General features: G+C 49.1%; 1 protein-coding gene across 1 annotated transcript in view; it reads left to right on the top strand.

The window, feature by feature from the left end:
- Positions 1-3,996: 3,996 nt before the first annotated feature.
- Positions 3,997-17,440, top strand: part of STK32B (serine/threonine kinase 32B) — a 400,430-nt gene continuing 386,986 nt past the window's right edge. The window contains exon 1 of the mRNA XM_004770541.3: positions 3,997-4,141. Coding sequence (XP_004770598.1) covers positions 4,090-4,141 — 52 coding nt within the window. The 5' untranslated portion in view covers positions 3,997-4,089. The remainder of the gene's footprint in view (positions 4,142-17,440) is intronic.

The following is a 17,440-nucleotide window of genomic DNA, read 5'->3' as shown; positions in this document are numbered from 1 at the left end:
ACTTGACATTGACTAGGAGGTGGAGGAGAAATGTGCTTACTCCAAAATAATTCAGCCAGATTGTGTAGGTAGTACATGATCCATCCCTTCACGATGGGAGAATCATGATGAGGGTTTCAGAAAGCTCCCACTCTCAGCTGCCTGTGGAGTTCTGCGAGCCCAAGGCAAAGAATGCCTGGAACTGAGACCCCCTTAACGCTTCCAGAGGGAACCCATCCTGCTGACAACTTCATGGTGGATTTCTGGCCTCCAGAACAGTGAAAGAAACTATTTTTGCTGATTGAAGCCAGCAAGTTTGTGGTAACGGGTTGCAGCAGCTGTGGGGGAATGAATGCCAGAGCTGTGGCATGGAGGACAAGCCACTGGAATCCTCTGATCCCCTTTACTTCCTTCTGGAAGGTGGGGCTGATGGTCGCACTTCCTCCCACCAGACAGTAAGGGCAGCGATGGGCTGTGAGACATGCCTTGCAAAGTCAGTGACAATTTAGTGTCCACGAGCTCTTCTTCTTTTCTTTTTTTCCAAAATGAATTTTTTTTTACTGATTATTTTAAATAATGTGATTATAAAATACTTCATTATAAGAGCAATTATACAGTCGTACAAAAGCACTTGAACAATAGAAATAATCTGAACTTTCCAACTCCAGAAATGGCCACTATTCATATGTCCTTTCTCTCAGTTTTGATGTCATGTTTAATTTCTGGATTTAAGTTTTCAGGCACCACTTCTCAACCAGTAGGTCTTGGCATAGCTTGTGGGTCCTTTATTACAGGGACTATGATAACACCCACCTGCCAGGTATGTAGTGAGGACTGCAAAGGGTAATTCACAAAGTACTTGAAATAATGGGGCCTGGTACTTTCTTGGTAAGTGAGGAGAGGAGAAGGGAAGGGGTTGCCTGCAGGGCCAAGCATCCTTAAGGTGGTGGCCCAGAGCCTGGTGCGCAGATGGCGCTCCATACACGGGCACTGTTGTTGCTATTGTGGCCATTCTGCATGCTGATCTGTGTTCTGGTGACATCCAACTGCTCTCAACTTCTGCAGGATGCCCTTCTCTCTTGGCCTCAGGGACTTTGCAAAGGCTGACTGTCTTCTCCCACTATGGCTGATTTCTCATTGCCCTTCTGGACTCAGCTTATGCACCATTTTTCTTGGGATGCCTTCTTTGGCCCGGAATATGGTTCCGGGGCCTCCCCTCTGCCCTCACAGGCTATGTTTTTATAACCTCCACATTCCCTCCTGTCAAAAGTGTGACCCACTCTGCACTTGTTCTTGTCCCACACTAGACTTCTAAACTTCAGCTCCAGGAAAGCAGACTCTCTCTCTTATGGCTGGGTCTGTCTCCAGCACTTACCCAGAGCTTGGCCCACAGGAACTGTCCAGAAAACGCTTATTTGACAAAGGAGGCAGGGGAGGGAATGATGCTCAGACTCCTCTTTGGAAGGCCTTCAGCCTTCCCTGGCTCTTAGGGTTAGAACCAGTGTCTGCTGTGTTCTCATGGCCTTCTGGGCTTCCTTCTGCCACAACACAAACCCCTAGTCATAGTCTTTGCATGTGTGACTGTTAGTATATGTATTAGTCAGCTCTTTCTGTGATAATTCTGTGAAACAAACATCCCTCACACTCGAATCTCCGTGGCTTACAAAAAACATATTTTTCTTCATCATGAGCCCATGCTCCACTTTAGGATACATGTAGGTTTCAGGTCTATTCCTTGGATCTTTCATTCTGAGGTCAGAGGATCCCAGGGCCAGCTCTTCTCATGGTGGACAGCCACAGCACAAGAGAGCCAAAACCTGCTCCATCTCTTAAGGCCTTCACACACTCAGTCTCTTCCTCCTATACCCCACTGGCCAAACAAGTCCTATGGCAAAACCCCCATGGGCAGTGTGAGAGAAGTAGGAAAGGATAGGAAGAAAAGGAAGAATTGTGAGAAGTTAGTACAGTTTACACAAGAGCTCGTTACTGGAGATTATAGCTAACTCCTATTGTGCTTTTTAGGTTCAGGCACCAACATCAATTCATTTATTCCCCATATTAACCCTAAAAGGGGGAAGAACTATGATTACCCCCATTTTACAGATGAACAAACTGAAGTCAGAAGAAGTTAAATAATTTGCCCAAGTTAACCTGCTAGAGAGTAGCAAAAGCGGGATATACCCTGAGCAGAGCAGGGCTTGGAACCCTGGCCTGTGACCATTTCCTCCCCTTGCCTCTTGAGGTACGTACAGGTTGTATCTCTTTATTCTGCATTCAGTCTGTTACCTGGTGTAGACCAGCCACTCAATGAGGGCTTGTTGGTGGAATGAAAAGCAAGAAACATTTACTGAGCATTTATTACATGCTAGGTACTCTTACCTGCTTCTGTAAATGGTTTCTGACATAATCCTCACAGCAATCCTGGGGAGTGACCATCCATCTCTGCATTTCACAGATAAGGACTCCAAGGCTTGTCCCATCCCAAGGCCTGGCAGTTTGGGCCAATCTTAAATCTAGCTGTATTGTGCCCGAAGGGGCTGACTCCATCTTTTCAGCTTTTCCACGTTGCCTCTGGCAGGGTTTTTTTTTTTTTTCTGTACTAGACAAGAGAGATATCCTGGGACCCCCTACATGCCTGCAAGAAGGGGCAGGGATGACAGAAGGATGGGGAAGGGGGAAAGAAGATGGGGACTTCCACTCATAAAGAACCCATATTTTCTATCAACACAGACAGTGGCTTAAGGTGCCCAGCAGATGGCAGGATGTGGCCAAAGATCCCCCGAAGCCAGTCTGGCTGTTTGGGTGGGACCGCACCTAGCGGGTAACCTGCGCGTCCCTCAAGAAGGGTCTCCCAGGGTCTGTGCTCGCCCCACTAGCCTCGGGGTGCACCCATCGCACCCAGGACTTAGCACCCTGGCCCGGGCTCCTCTCCTCTCCGGATCAGGGTTTCCCAGCTCCCGCTGCCAGGGACCCATGCACCCAAATTCGAACCCACCCATTCATCAAACTAGGAGGCCACACAATTCTGGGGAATCCTGAGGTGATTGTCCCGGCACTCCTGTCCTAGGGACAATGATTTGAGGCAAACTACAGTCATTTGGGGCCTTAGTTTCCCCATGTAGAACGAAAGGGGCTTTAAAAGGTCTAGACTTCCCTTTCATTCATTAAATATTTAGAAAAATATGAAAAGGAAAGGCGTCTTTTGGAGAACTAGTAGACGCACCACTGCCCGGGTGCCAGCCCGAATGGCAATTAAAGCCCAGTGGGGCTTCCTGGGGGGCTCCCTTGGCAGCCAGGACGGACTGAGAGTTCCTTTCCCTCCAAATCTCAGGGTACCTGACTCTAAAACGGGGAACAATGATTTTTCAAACGGTTGGATTGTTAAGAGGTGACGGAGAATGGTGTTTGTAAGGCGCTTAGGCTGGGCCTGGCACTTAGCAGGTGCTCACAATTGCTTACTGCGGGTCGGGAGCGCCCCTACTCCGGAATCGCGATTCCTTCGGGCCCGTCCTGCACCCCGCCCGGCCGCGCTCCACCCGCGGGGGCCCGCCGCGCCCCCTCTTCCGGGCGTCCCCCCAGCCCCCCGGCCCTGGCTGCGCTCGCCCCCCGCCCCTTTCCTCCTTCCCTTCCTCCTCCTCCTCCGCCCGCCGCGCAGCCTCCCGTCCCCCGCCCGCTGCAGCCGGCTAGGAGCGCGGCAAGGTGGCCAGTGGCCGGCGGCGCGGGGAGCTCCGGGTTTCCGGGCGGGGCGGCGGGGGCGCCCGCAGGAGGGGGCGCGGCGGGCGTGCGAGCGCAGCGGGGGGCGCCGGGAGGAGGGGGCGCGGCGGTCGCGGTCCCGCCCCTGCGCGGCGCTCGGCCCCCTCCGACTGGCGCGCGGCTGCAGCCTGGGCTGGGCACTCGCAGCGCGTCCCGCGTCTGGCTCCCGCGTCCGGCTCCCGCGTCCGGCTCCCGCGTCCGGCTCCCGCGTCCGGCTCCCGCGTCCGGCTCCCGCGTCCGGCTCCCGCGTCCGGCTCCCCACTCCACGCTGCCCGCCGCCCGCCGCCCGCCGCTCGCAGCTCGCTGCTGGCTCCCCGCGGCCGGGCATGTAGCGGCGGTCAGGCGCCGCGGCGGAATATGGGCGGGAACCACTCCCACAAGCCCCCCGTGTTTGACGAGAATGAGGAAGGTAAGAGGCGAGGGGCGCACCCCTCCTTCCCCCTGCGCGGCGCGCTGCTTCTGCCGAGGTTCCTCCTCTGTGCCGCTGCCCCTCCGGGCAGGCGCGCAGAATCGGACAGGGGGTACAGCCCAGCCTTCACTTGGAGAACGGAAGGAGGAGCTGCCTGGGACGCAAGTCGGATGCTGCTCGGCTCCAGCTCCCCAAGCCCCGGTCGGCTTCAGAGCTGGAGGCTCAGGGAGGTGGCCTGTGCGAGTGCGTGTGTGTGTCCACGATGCGTTTGGTTTCCTGCACAGGAAGGTTCCAGGCTGCTCTCCTTCTTGGCCCAGGACAGCCTAGGGAAACTTTTCTTGTTTCAACTCTGTGACTCCAAGAAGGCGTCCCGCTTGTGGCAGCCTCCCTGGCGGAGCCAGTGGTGTAGGATGTCCAGCCTCATCTGAACTCCAGGGCTGGGCTTCCCTGTGGCTCAGGTCCCTAGAGCTCAGTACTTGAACTGGCCACACGCCATTTCCAGTGCTGTGTGTCCTGGGCAACTTGCTTAACCTCTCTGAAACCTTTATTTCTTCACCCATGAGATGAGTATTACAATACCACCTACTACCCTAGAACAAGGGATTGTTTGAAACTTAACCACTGGTTATCCATGTGAGAAGTGCCTTATAACTGTAATCAGTACAGTATTGCTGGTTATCTGTTAACTCTGCCTTTAAAAGCTTGGTTTCCTAATGCTTTGGTTTCTCCGGTGTTCACCTGGCCCCATGCAAGAGTAGGATGTACTGAGCACATACTATGTGCTAGGCACTGTATTAGGGCTTTGTAGGTGTTCTCTCCATCCTCACAGCAACCAGATGAGGCAGGTACTTCTGTTGTTCGTTTTGCAATTGAAGAAAGCAATGGGGCCAGTCATAGCTCCTAAGGAGCAGAGCTGGCTTGGGGATTGAACAGCCCTTCCCCAGACACGGTGCTTATCACCACCCAGGCGGAGGCTTGTGGACACAGATCATGGTTTCTAGAATGGCCGAGGCTGTGGGTGGTAGTCACGTGCTGGCCCAGACAGTCCCTCCCAAAAGGCTACGTGAAGATAGTTAACAATTTAAGTGGGTTGGCCCTGTATGGTGCTTTCCTAAAGGAGTTCCTGTCTAATGGCACCAAATAGAATAAGCCATGACCATCCGTGGTGATAAGGGTGGTGCGTGGGGCCAGTGAAGGCCCCTGGGCACCCAAGGAGACCAGAGGCTTTCCTCGTTCTTTAGTCTGGGGCACAGGCAGGTGGGGAGGCAGGCAGGGATAGAGGAGACGTAGGCAGGGAGGTGGTGGAGGCCTTTGGGCGTCCCAGGAAGAGTCGGGACACATGCTGTTGAACTTGACCCTGGCCAAGTTTACACTAACCCTGACCTTCTCCATGGAAGTTAAAGGGCTCTTGAAATCAGTGTTTGTAGGTGTGCTCTGTTATGGGACAGCCTCCTGTGGTGGCTCTGGGACAGGCTTGTCCCCTCTTTGAAGCACTTTTGTCCTTTGAGATTACAATCAAGGCTGTTCATGTCCCATGAGAAGATATATACTCATTGACAGGTGGGGAGCATGACTTGCATCAAAAACCTTCTATTTGCAAGAAGTCAAAACTCTCCTGTCTATTTTGGTGAAGGGATCTGTATTAGTCTGCTCAGACTGTCATAACACAATACCACTGATGCTTAAACGACAGAATTTGTTGTTGGTGGTGGCCTCAAAGACAGAGATGTTTTCTCACGGTTCTAGAGGCCAGAAGTCCAAGATCACAGTGCTGTCAGGGCTGGTTTCCAGTGAGAGCTCCCTTGCTGCTTTCCTCCTTGTGCTTGAGGAGCTGGAGAGAACTGTCTGGTGTTTCTTCCTTTTCTTACGTGAATACCAGCCCTATCAGATTAAGGCCCCACCCTTATGACCTCACTTAACATCTATCTCCATAAAGGCCGTATCTCCAAAGGTAGTCACAACTGAGGTTACAACTTCTCCATGAAGTTTGGAGGGGACAACCCCTGAGCCCATAAGGGGAGCATTTGTGAAAGCCATGGACTGCCTTCATAGATGAAAGCACAAATGTACATATCAACTCCAATAATTATAGGGGTTCATGCTTCCAGACTGGATCCAAGGTCATATTTTTGGTAATTTTCAAAGCATTTGTCTTTCTTTTATTTGCAGAGGAAATTTGCCTCCCTTATATGGACATCTGTCTCTCTCCTTTATCCCAGAAAACATGCTTCAAAATATTGATTGGCAAAATAGTTATATCTGGTGTAACCGAATTTTTGATTTTCCTGCTGTTGTTCCTCATTCCAAAAGCAGATTGGACCCAAGGTTAACTGCCTGTTTCAGGGCTCCTGAAGTACAAGGTTAGGACTCACCTCATTTTGCCAGCTTCCAGCCCAGTGAAACATTAACTTGTTTGATTTTGCCAGCGTATCTCTTGTATATTTTCCTGTGCAAGTAAAGCTCTGTTATTTGCCACCAATTAATTCATTTATTCTGTAGGCATTGGCCGATGATTTTTTTTTTTTTTTTTGCACCAACCCCTGTGCCTACCAGGAATATGGAGAAGATGAAGGCAAATATCCTAACCCCCAGGGGGCTTCCAGAGCAAATAAATACCCAGGACAATGCAGGGAGCTCAGAGAACCTCTAGGTAACATAGAGGAGGGTCCTTAATCCTGGGGTAGGGAGGAGGGACAGAGAAGACTTCCCCTTAGTGTTGAGTCTTGTGCAAAGGGCAGGCATTACCAGTAAGGAGGGGTTGGTAGAGATGGGGAAGGGTGTGTTAGGAGGAGGGAACAGAATGTGCAAAGCCAGATGGTAAAGGGTAAGCACGGCTCATTGGGGACATTATTGGGTGTGGTTAGTACTCCTGCAGTGTTGGGTGTGAGGCTGAAAGGCATGGAGATGAACCCCAAGTGCTGGACCAACCTTAAAGGGCCTAGTGGCTATGTGTTTGGACTTGACTGTGTAGACATCTGGAGTCACTGAAGAATTTTAAGCAGGGGAATGACATGGTCCAGTGAACTCACATGCCCTTCCAAACCAGAGCTGTTGGGTGATTGAAGATGTAAACACCTACCTGGGCAAAAACAAGTCTGGTTTGTAAGTAATTTAATACTAAACTGTAGCTGAAAATTTGCATTGCATAACTGTATCATGCCCATCTCCATTCAGATGGCAAAAGTTTAACTTGCATCCAGGTAATATTAACAACTAACTTCCTGACACAATGCATGGGCTACTTTTCATGCCTAATTTGGAATCATCACAACTTGGCCTGGGGAGGTCTCAGAATCTGCTTCGTATTAGAGCTGTAACTGAATCGGGGACCCCAGGAAAGGCCTGTGTTGCCTGTGTGTGGGTGAGCTGAGACTCACACCCAGGTCTGTTGAACTCCAGAATTGGGCACTTAATAGTGTTCTCTGTGCTGCTGCCAGAGGCCTAGGGGAAATGTGACTCTCACAGATGGATACGGCCGTGCACAGCGAGCCTGGCACTCAGGTCAGGCTCTGCCACGCCACGCCACGGGGCTCTTTGCGTAGACCTTGATAGGATGGTAGTAGCAGTGCATTCTGATAATACCTGCTCATTTATGATAACCATCTCACATACCATCTTCAAAGAACATCTGTTGGGCACTCACATCGTAATACAACTTCTGGGAATGTAAACAAAATCTTCTCCCCTTCCAAATTCATGTCAAAATTGCGTTTAGTGGCTTTCCCCCAACACAGTCCTTATCCATATTGGGACATTTTTGTATAAGCCTTCACCATCCCCCCTACCCCCGCTGGCAGATAAAAGGTTTCTGCTTTTTTCTCTTAGCACTGTATTTAAAGTGGCTTAGGTTGCAACGGTGTCTTCAGAGGCAGTTTAATGGGCTGTAGTATTCCATCAAATGGGACTGTTATAATGTACTTAAATATTTTCTTGTTAGACATTTAGGCTGCTTTCATTATTCCATCTTTATAAATAAGTTGCTTGAAAATTTTGTATATTTTTCCCCCTTCTCTTGGAGGAATTCATGGGGCACCTGGGTGGCACAGTCAAGTTAAGCATCTGACTCTTGATTTCAGCTCAGGTCATGATCTCAGGGTTGTGAGATCAAGCTGGGCGTTGGGCTCCCTGCTGGGCATGGGGCCTGCTTAAGATTCTCCCTCTCCTCTTGTGTGTGTGTGTGTGTGTGTGTGTGTGTGTGTGTTTCTGTATGCGCACTCTCTCTCTCTCAAATAAATACCTTAAAATAAAGCGTAAGGGGAGGGATTATTGGATCCAAGGGACTTAATATTTTTTTAGAACTCCAGAAACATGTTGTAAATTAAGTTTCCAAAGGGAAAATCAGTGTTCTATAAATTTATGGCTGGCACCCACACATTTGGGGGTATTGATTTAACAAGCTCTGGGTATTCTCATTTTAGAATGTCATAGATTAAAGGGTCATTTAAGCATTATTTCTACATTATTATTGGTCCAGGTAACTTGACATGCAGCTCAGATCATGAAAACATTTTGGTCTAACCAAATCTGCAATAAAAGTTGCTTTCCTCTGGAAATATTCAGACACCCAAGGCAATTAAAGAACCCCCGCTCCCAACGTTGTATTCATACTTCACCTGGAGACAGGTGTCTCTGTCATTTGTGATTCACAAAGTGGTTGGCGTCTCTGCTGCAGGCTTTACTCCTGACTTTGCTTCAAATTTTTTAATACTCTGGGCAAACTCATTCATGTTACATCCTGGTTTTCATAACATGTAACAGCTATGGCTTGGGCATAAGGTAGAAACCAAAAATATTCCGAGAAAGCTCCGAATTGCGTGGAATAAACTTTGTTCAGATAATGAGAGTCCCTACAGAGGTAGAGGCTGGACAGGTGCCATGGAAGGGGTGCGGGCTTAGGGGCTCGCTTTTCACAGCTGCATCAGGCACCTGCCTATTTCATGCAGGAGTCTAGGATATAAACCTTCGATGTCAAGATCTAGACCTCATTGGAAAATGCATCCTGATTTGTCTTCTATGATAGGAGATGGGTGGGTTAAGAAAATAGCCATAAATCAGTATGAGATTGTTTAGTGGAAATGAATGGTAAGATCCATCTCTACCTTTGAACACTCATAGAAAATGGGTATGAAGTTTTTGAGCTTAAAGCACATGTCAGTCTGCTCTATGAAGTCAGACAGGTGTATACAAACTACTGTATTTTGTTGAGTCTAAGGCACTCATTTTGCCATGTTTGAAATCTCTGAACAGGGGATGCAGTTTGGTAGTTTTATTATTTGCATGTGGTCATAGCTGTTCACGTGCTTGTGGTTTATAATAAGTCTAAAAGAGCTTTTTTCAAGGGACTGGAAAGAATCACATCGTAGATTCATTGGCAGCCTTTCCCTCTTTTTTTTTTTTTAAGATTTTATTTATTCATCTGACAGACAGAGATCACAAGTAGGCAGAGAGGCAGGCAGAGAGAGAGGAGGAAGCAGGCTCCCCACTGAGCAGAGAGCCTGATGCCGGGCTTGATCCCAGGACCCTGAAATCATGACCCAAGCCGAAGGCAGAGGCTTAACCCACTGAGCCACCCAGGCGCCCCCAGCCTTTCCCTCTTAATGGTATATAAAACGATGGTGCATTTAGTATGTGGGTAGCTGAGATCAGGTGCCACATGGCACCTGATGGCAGGTGAGCCTCCTTCAGTTAACCAACATGAGGTCTTTGGAAGGGAATTACCTGGTTCTGGTCACTTCTCACCACCTCCATCACTACCATCTGGTCCAAGCCGTGGTCACATCTCCTGCTTAGATTATTACAGTAGCCTCCCTAACTGGTCTTGTTTTTGCTCTTTCTCTTCTCAGCATCACCTCACTGCAGCACCAGAGTGATCCTCCAAAAGTGGGCGGGGGGCATGTCAGTCCCAGCTCCACCTCCACTCCTTCTGCCTTAGCAACATGTAAAAACAGAAGTCCTCATAGATGCCCGTCAAGCCCGGCATCTTTGACCCCATCTCCTTCCTTTCTCCAGCCCACCTGCCTCCTTCCTGCCCCCTCAGACATACAGACACCCTCATACTATAGCCCAGCACCTGCTACCTGTGCCCACAGGGCTTCTCCTGCAGGACCCGCTCCCTCACCTCTACTCTGTCTTCACACAAATGTCTTCACCTTCCTTGTGAGGCCTTTGCTGACCACCCTACTTATGATGGCGTGCCTGACCCACCTTCCTGGCCTTCCTTTGCTTCATAGCTATTCTCATCATCTCTCATATCATTTGTTTTACTTATTCCCTTAGTTATAGTCCGTCTTCCGCCGTGTGGTCACAAGGCTTCAAGCGGGCTCTGTCATTGTGGGGACCCTACAACCTTGAGGCTCAGAGCCTTATAGCTCTGAGTATGGAAAAGGGAGCCTCTTTTTTCATAGTTGCTGCAGGAAAAAAAAAAAAGTCCAAGGGTTTATTTTGATCAGTTGTGGTTAAGTCTTGAACTGATCACCGTGACCGGGGAGAAATGAGGCTCTCCGTGGCCAGGCTGGGTCACATGCCTACCCTCTGATCCTGGGGCTGGGGTTGGCACCCCTTGAGGCATGTGGACTAAGAAAGTCTGGGAAGGATTTTTCCAAGGAGTAGTGGGGTATGAAGAGAAGAAGGGCAAGTGAAGCAAACAGAAGCATCCACACAGTCCCTGTCTTCTTGTGTTCCTTGGTACATGGTTTGGAACACTTCGCTCATTTCAGTTGTTTGACTGCATACCCATCTTCTGCACTAGACCGAGACCTCCAGAAGAGCAGCAAGCATTTCTTTTTCACCTTTGTGTCTGCAAGACCTGGAACAGGGCCCGTGAAGGCACACAGCTGTTGGTGGAATGCAAGAGGAGAGTAGTCGCTTAGTGGGGCTTTTGAGAAACAAATGTAGAATGTTCACACTTATCACCACTAAAGTTGGTTTGGAGAAGGTTCCTTGGATTTGAGTCCAGAATGACCTTTCGACGCTGTCCCTGAATTTTACCCTTGAGACTTGCTTGGGTAGACAGGGGTCTGCCGAGTGAGTTCTATTCTGCCAACAGCTTGGTGGGCCCCAGTTATGATGCATAGAGAGCTCCTGAGAGATTTCCCCAAATGTCAACCTGTAAAGTTAATGGAGATCAGACTGTTGCATATCACGATGCGGGATATCACTTCTCTTCCCACTGAGAGAGAAGGCGGAGATGGTTCTCGTTCCTTTCTGGGTAAGACCAATTCCTGTTTTATGGGACAGCAGAAGGGTGGAGAGACGGATGATGGCTTTCCCAAGATATGAGCTGGAGTGAAGAGGGTGTTAAGATGGAAACAGGATTTATGTTGAGTCTTGAGGGAAAGGTTTAAATGCCTTAAGAGAAAAAGGATTGGTATTTTAGGAGGATCAAACAGCATAAGCTAGCACTGAGCTTAGGCATTTTCCTGAGAGAATTAGAAGGAACAAAATATTCTTAGCAGTACTCAGTTGTCTAAAATCTGGGCCCAGAGCAATTGCAGATGGAGATGGAGAAACTTCTAGAAAGAGCGGCAAGGGTCCCAACACCCCAGTGGAATGAATATTACAGTGCAGGAAACAATGAGTCCTCCTCTTCCTTGCGGTAATCTTAGAGTTCCTCAAGACTGAGCCCTTGGGCCTCCAGCTCAGTCCTCTGTCCTATCTCCCTGCTGATCTTGTCACCCCCGCATGCCCAGTCACCCCACATCAGTCCGGGTGCCATCAGGAGCTCCAAGCAAGCCACGCTGGTTTTCAGAAAGGGAACATGTCATACAAAGAATTCATCTTGTAAAAAGGCTAACTCTGAAAAGGACTTGGAGAAGACTCTAGGAGTACCAAGGTAGTAGCTGTAGCAGTACGGCTGCTCCTGGCAGCGCTGAGGGTGAGGGAGCCAGCAAGGCACTCAAGACCTGGAAGAGGGCCCTCCTGTCTGGTCAGGCTGTGTTTCAGATCTTGTTGGAGAGTGCCTGGTGGCTAGAGGAGCAGGCAGCCTGTAGGGGGCTGGAACTTTCTGGAAGGTGAAGCTCATCCATGAGAGCCATTGAGGGGAGGGCCGCCAGCCCCCCTGCACACTTGCTGAGTGACAGGTGGACAACCAGGTGCAGGAAGGGAAGTGTCTTCCCTGGCAGGCCCTCTCTTGCGCCCTCTGTTGGCAGTACCTAGCGGGAAGCCAGCTGGATGCAGAAATGTCCATGGAGTCTTGCCCCAGTGCCACAGAGCAGTGGGTCTGGAGCTAAGGGACAATATGTTAATAACTGGTGCCTGCTTCTTTCTTTTAGCAGTGACTCAGTAATTTATTTCCTTCATTCGTATTTCTCCTCTGGCCTCCAGACCTGTGTTTCAATATGTAATTCCACTCGGATGTCTCAAAAGAATACCTCAAATTCAGAAGAACCGGGGGGCACCTGGCTGGTTCAGTTGGTTAAGCCCTGGACTCTCGATTTCGGCTTAGGTCATGATCTGGGGGTCATGGATAGAGCCCCAGCTCGGGCTCTGTGCTCAGCTGGGCATCTGCTTGTCTCTCCTCCTCCCCCTTTGCATCACCCTCAGCGCAGTCTCTCTCTCTCTCTCTCTCTCTAATAAATAAAATAAAATCTGTAAACAAACAAACAAAACCCAAAGCCCAGAATAACTTCAGTCAAACCCACGTGCTTCCAGAGTCTCCTAGCTAAGTGTGTAGTACCATCATCTATCCAGTTGCAGAAGCCAAAACACCTTGTTTTCCTCAGCTCTTTCCTCTGCCTTCCTCCCACAAGTCCAGTTAGGCACCTGGCTGTGTGGATTTTACCTCCCAAGTCTCTTCCAAATCTGCCCAGTCTTTCCATCCACAGTGCTGCCACCTCCACTCAAGCACCACCCCTCAGGGGACCCGCCCAGGCAGCCTCCCACCCAGACTCATGACTGAAGTCATAGCAATGATGGCAGTCCCCTGCGCTCAGTGCTCGTGAGAGGCTTCCATTGCTCTTGGACTAAAGTTTCAGACTGTGATACGGTCCCCAAGGCCCTGTGGTGGCTGGAACCTGTCCACTTCTTTCATCTCATCCCATGTTCTCCCTCAATGCTTGCGTTAAATTACTCCACATGCTTCAAGTTCACAGCCCAAACCTTGACTTGCTGTTACTGAGTTACTGTCCCAGGCAGTAGTGACCTTCCTTCTGCTCGTTCTCAGTGCTGCTGTTTCTACTCTTGGACCACAGGAGATCCTTTCAGTTTCTGGAACGTTTCATGCCACTCCTGCCCCAGGGCCTTGCCACGTGTTGTTGCCTCTGCCTGAAATGCTCACCCAGTCCACCCAGCTTGGCTTGGTCATCTCCTACTCGTCCTTCTCCAGGTCCCTTATCTGATTCCCAGGCTGGGTCCAGATCCCCTTCACATTACCTCAGTCTCCTTCGTAGCAATTATCACAGTGCTAATTCTACATTTATTCCCATGAGTATACTTCATTACTGTCTGTCTCCCTTGTGAGACTGGAGTCTCCACGAGCACAGGGCCCCTGGCTCTTACAGTGTTTAGTCCAGGTCCTGCTGCTTTGCAAAATGTCTGTCCTTGTAGCTGCTTGTCCTTGAGCAGTTTTCAAAGAAAACACAGAGAAAAATCACTGGGCAACTTGCGAAAGATAACAGGGTCCATCCCGATGTCTGAAGAATAGTACTGTGGGAGAGAGGTATGGTTAGTGGAGGATACAGTGGCTAAGAGAGGTTCACTTGGTGTCATAGGTGGTAACCTTGCGGTGCTGGTCCCACTTCTTTCAGGGTAGCTGGAAAGCTCTTTCCCTCCTATCAGTCTTTCCCCAGCTCCCTCACTGGCATCCCATTGGGGGAATTCGTTTTTACCCCAGCCCTATATACCCCTATGGTTATTTATTTAATACTGTTTTCTATCTTGCCTGGGTTTACTTTAACAGAACCTTCTACCAAGGAACTTCATGTTTCTACCTTCATTTGGCAATGGATTAAGACTTCCACAAATAGGAAGCAAGATAAAGTAAGGTAGATGCAAAACTGTGATGCCCGGTGGCCATGGGTGCCTTTTGTAGATCCTTCGCTTATGACTTGCTCAGTGCATGTTTTTGGAATGGATTTGCAGTGGATGAACAGTGGATGGCAGTTGTGTGGCTGCAGGGCCTGCCCGGCTCAGGAGCTGGGAAGGTCACAGCAGGCCCCCGAGGACATACACTGGAGTGCAGTCCTGTGCTCTTCTACTCAGTTCCCCTTACAGATGGGGTGTGGGCCTCTGGGCCTGTGTGTCTCTGGGATGCACCAGGCCCCCAGCCTGGCTTCAACATGGAGTCTTCTAACAGGGAGGCCCCTTACCTGGCATACTGTTTAAAAGCACAGACCCAGGGTCAGACCGCCTGGAGCCCCATGCTGGCTCTGCCACCTACTTGCAGAGTGACTTCCAGTAAGCTTCTTTTCCTCCATGACTTCTGGTTTCCTCCTGTAAAATGGAGATGAAATGGGCCTTATCACCTCAGTCGTTTGGAAGAGTAAGTGACTTACTCTATGTGACATGCTTACTACATACATAGTCTGGTATGTAATAAAGTAAATGTTGTATAAACTTCATTAAATAAGGTTACATTTTGTGACCAAGGGAGGTCAGTGCATAGAGGTTAAAAGCAGAGATTTGAGGGTTATACAGGGCAAGATCCTAATTTTTCTGTGTGTTGTCTGTGTGTAACTGTGGGCCACTTTTTTTTTTTTTTAACCTCCCTAAACCTTAGAATGGGGATACAACTGTATGGTTGCCATGGGAATGGAGTGAGGTGATGTCAGCACCCAGTAGTATAAGGTATGTTGGGAGAGAAGGACGTTGGGTGAGAGCTGCTGTTTCCTGAGCCTGAAGAAGGTGTTCTGACTTCTTCCCAGGCCTGCTGTCAGGAGGGTCCTTCCCATTCTCATTATCCTAGGAAACAGGACCTTCTGATAGATTCTGCCCTCAAAGCTTCCTTGCCTGGGTCCTTATTGCATCTTTCAGGAAGGGCAAGCCCTGTGTTTTGATGCCAGACTCTGGCCAAGTCATGTGGAACAGTGACCAGGGAGCAGGCATCCTTTTGCTGGGTGGTCATTGTCATTGACGTGGATCAAGCCACCTTTTGAGTCTTGTGTTTGCTCAATCCCTATGGAGGCCCTGGGGGCTGGAGTGGGGTTTTAGGGAGGGTTAGATATTGGGCCCCTGTCTTTTAGAAAATGCCCATCCTCTTAGGCATTTGAGAGGAAAGAAGAAAAAGATTTCTGGATGCCTCCTGTTGTGGATTGAATTGAATTCCCCAAAATAAGTAAGGTGAAACCTAACTCCTGTGAGCTTATTTAGAGACAGAGATGCAGTGAGGTTAAGATGAGGCCACTAGCGTGGGCCCTCACCCAGTAGAACTAGTATTCTTATAAAAAGGGGAAATTGGTAGGGGCGCCTAGGTGGCTGAGTGGGGTAAGCCTTTGCCTTCAGCTCAGGTCATGATACCAGGGTCCTAGGATTGAGTCCTGCATCGGGGCTCCCCGAAGCGGGGAGCCAGCTTCCTCCTGCCTCTGCCTGCTTCTCTGCCTACCTGTGATCTCTGTCTGTCAAATAAATAAATCTTTTCTAAAAGGGGGGGGGATTGGGGCACAAGAGCAGACGTGCACATGAGGAGAATACCGTGTGAACATGAAGAAAGAGATTGGGACGTTTGGTAATGTACCTACAAGCCAAGGAACACCAAAATCACAAGCAATCCCCTGGAAGCTAGGAGAAAGGAAAAGAGCAGATGCTTCTTCACAGCTGCACAAGAAACCAGCCCTGCTGGCACCTCGATCTTAGACTTGCAGCCTCCAGAACTGTGAGGGGATGAATTTCTGTTGTTTTGAGCTCCCCCCAACCGTGGTACTTGTCATGGCGGTTCTGGGAAACGAGCACACCTAATTTTACCATTGCATCATAACTTCAATGCATCATTTCAGATAAGACCCCAAACCAGGTCTGGGAAGTGTTTCCAGAAAAAGCAACTTCTGAGACCCTTCCTGAAGGAGGGAAACAGGTAGCAGCCAAGAGGAGGTAATGTAGGAAAAAAACTGGGAAGATTGTGCAGGAAAAGGCCCTTCCAGGCAGAGGGGGCTGCACATATAGAGGCAAGGTGGGCAGAGAGAACTGGAAGGTGTTCAGTACCCCAGAGTTAATGGGGAGCAGGTGTGATGGGGGAGAAGAGAGGCAACCTTAGAGATAGGGTCTAAGCCAGCTCTCAGGTTTTCCAGAGCCTAGAATGTCACAGTATGTGTTTTCAGCTTGGGCTGTTGTAACAAACACCCCGCAGTGGGGGCTTAAACAACAGACATTTATTTCTCACACTTCTCGAGGTGGCAAGTCCAAGATCAAGGTGTTGATGAGAGTTCCCTTCGGGTTTGCACACAGCTGTTTTCTCGGTGTATCTTCACCTTGTGGGGGAGACATGGGGGGAAGCTCTTGTTTCTTCCTGTTCTAAGTACACTGATCCCATGCTAGGGACCCCTAGCATGTTCATAACCTCATCTCCCCCCTGATAATCTCCAAAGGTCCCACTTCCAAATACCACCCCATTTAGGGTCAGGGTTCCAGTATATAAATTTTGGGGAGACACAATATACACAGGTTGGTAACACTGAGGAATTTGACTTCTATTCTTAGTTGGCAGGGCTGGCTACTTAATTTGTGGGACTTAGTGTGAAAGAAAAATGGGGTTCCCTTGTGTAAGAATCACAAAACTGCCATTAAAGGTACACAATTATAAAGCTTTTTCCTTTCTTCCAATGTCTCCCTCTCTCTTGGTTTGTCATGTTTTTTTCTTTTTTTTAATTTGCTATTTAATAGCATTCTAGGCAAACAGTATTTAAAATTTTAAATTATCATGGAAAGAATATTGTGCAGTGCCGGTTCTAAATGCAAATACAAGAGTACTTAACTCATGTGCGGAATTGCCAGAATCACACGATTCACATTGCAAAGCACATGCATGCAGACGTATTTTGTTCTTATCAGAACAGAGGAAATGCTATTCAAGATGAGCTCAGCTGTTTTAATTTCTCTCCTTGAATGTGCCAGTGCTCTCTACCTTCAGCTTACTAATGAGTAAGGAGACAGCGAGAAGAAAAAGAGTTTTGGCTGTCCCATCTTTTCTTTCTCTTCTGTGTCTTCAGTTCAGCATCAGTGATCAGCTCACACATAACTCAGGGAAGAGGGTATCATGGGGTTCCTTGGTCCCTCATGCTCTTGGAATGTCACTGCCCTTCATTACTCAGGTGTAGACAATACTCATCTACCGGGGTCTTGCCGAGCCTATACACATTGTGCTTCTACCAG

Source organism: Mustela putorius, unplaced genomic scaffold (genome assembly GCF_011764305.1).
Source record: "Mustela putorius furo isolate JIRA1106 unplaced genomic scaffold, ASM1176430v1.1 tig00000083_pilon_pilon_pilon, whole genome shotgun sequence".
Lineage (NCBI taxonomy): Eukaryota > Metazoa > Chordata > Mammalia > Carnivora > Mustelidae > Mustela > Mustela putorius.
The sequence above is the reverse complement of the archived record's forward strand: the minus strand, read 5'-3'. Positions and strand labels throughout refer to the sequence as shown.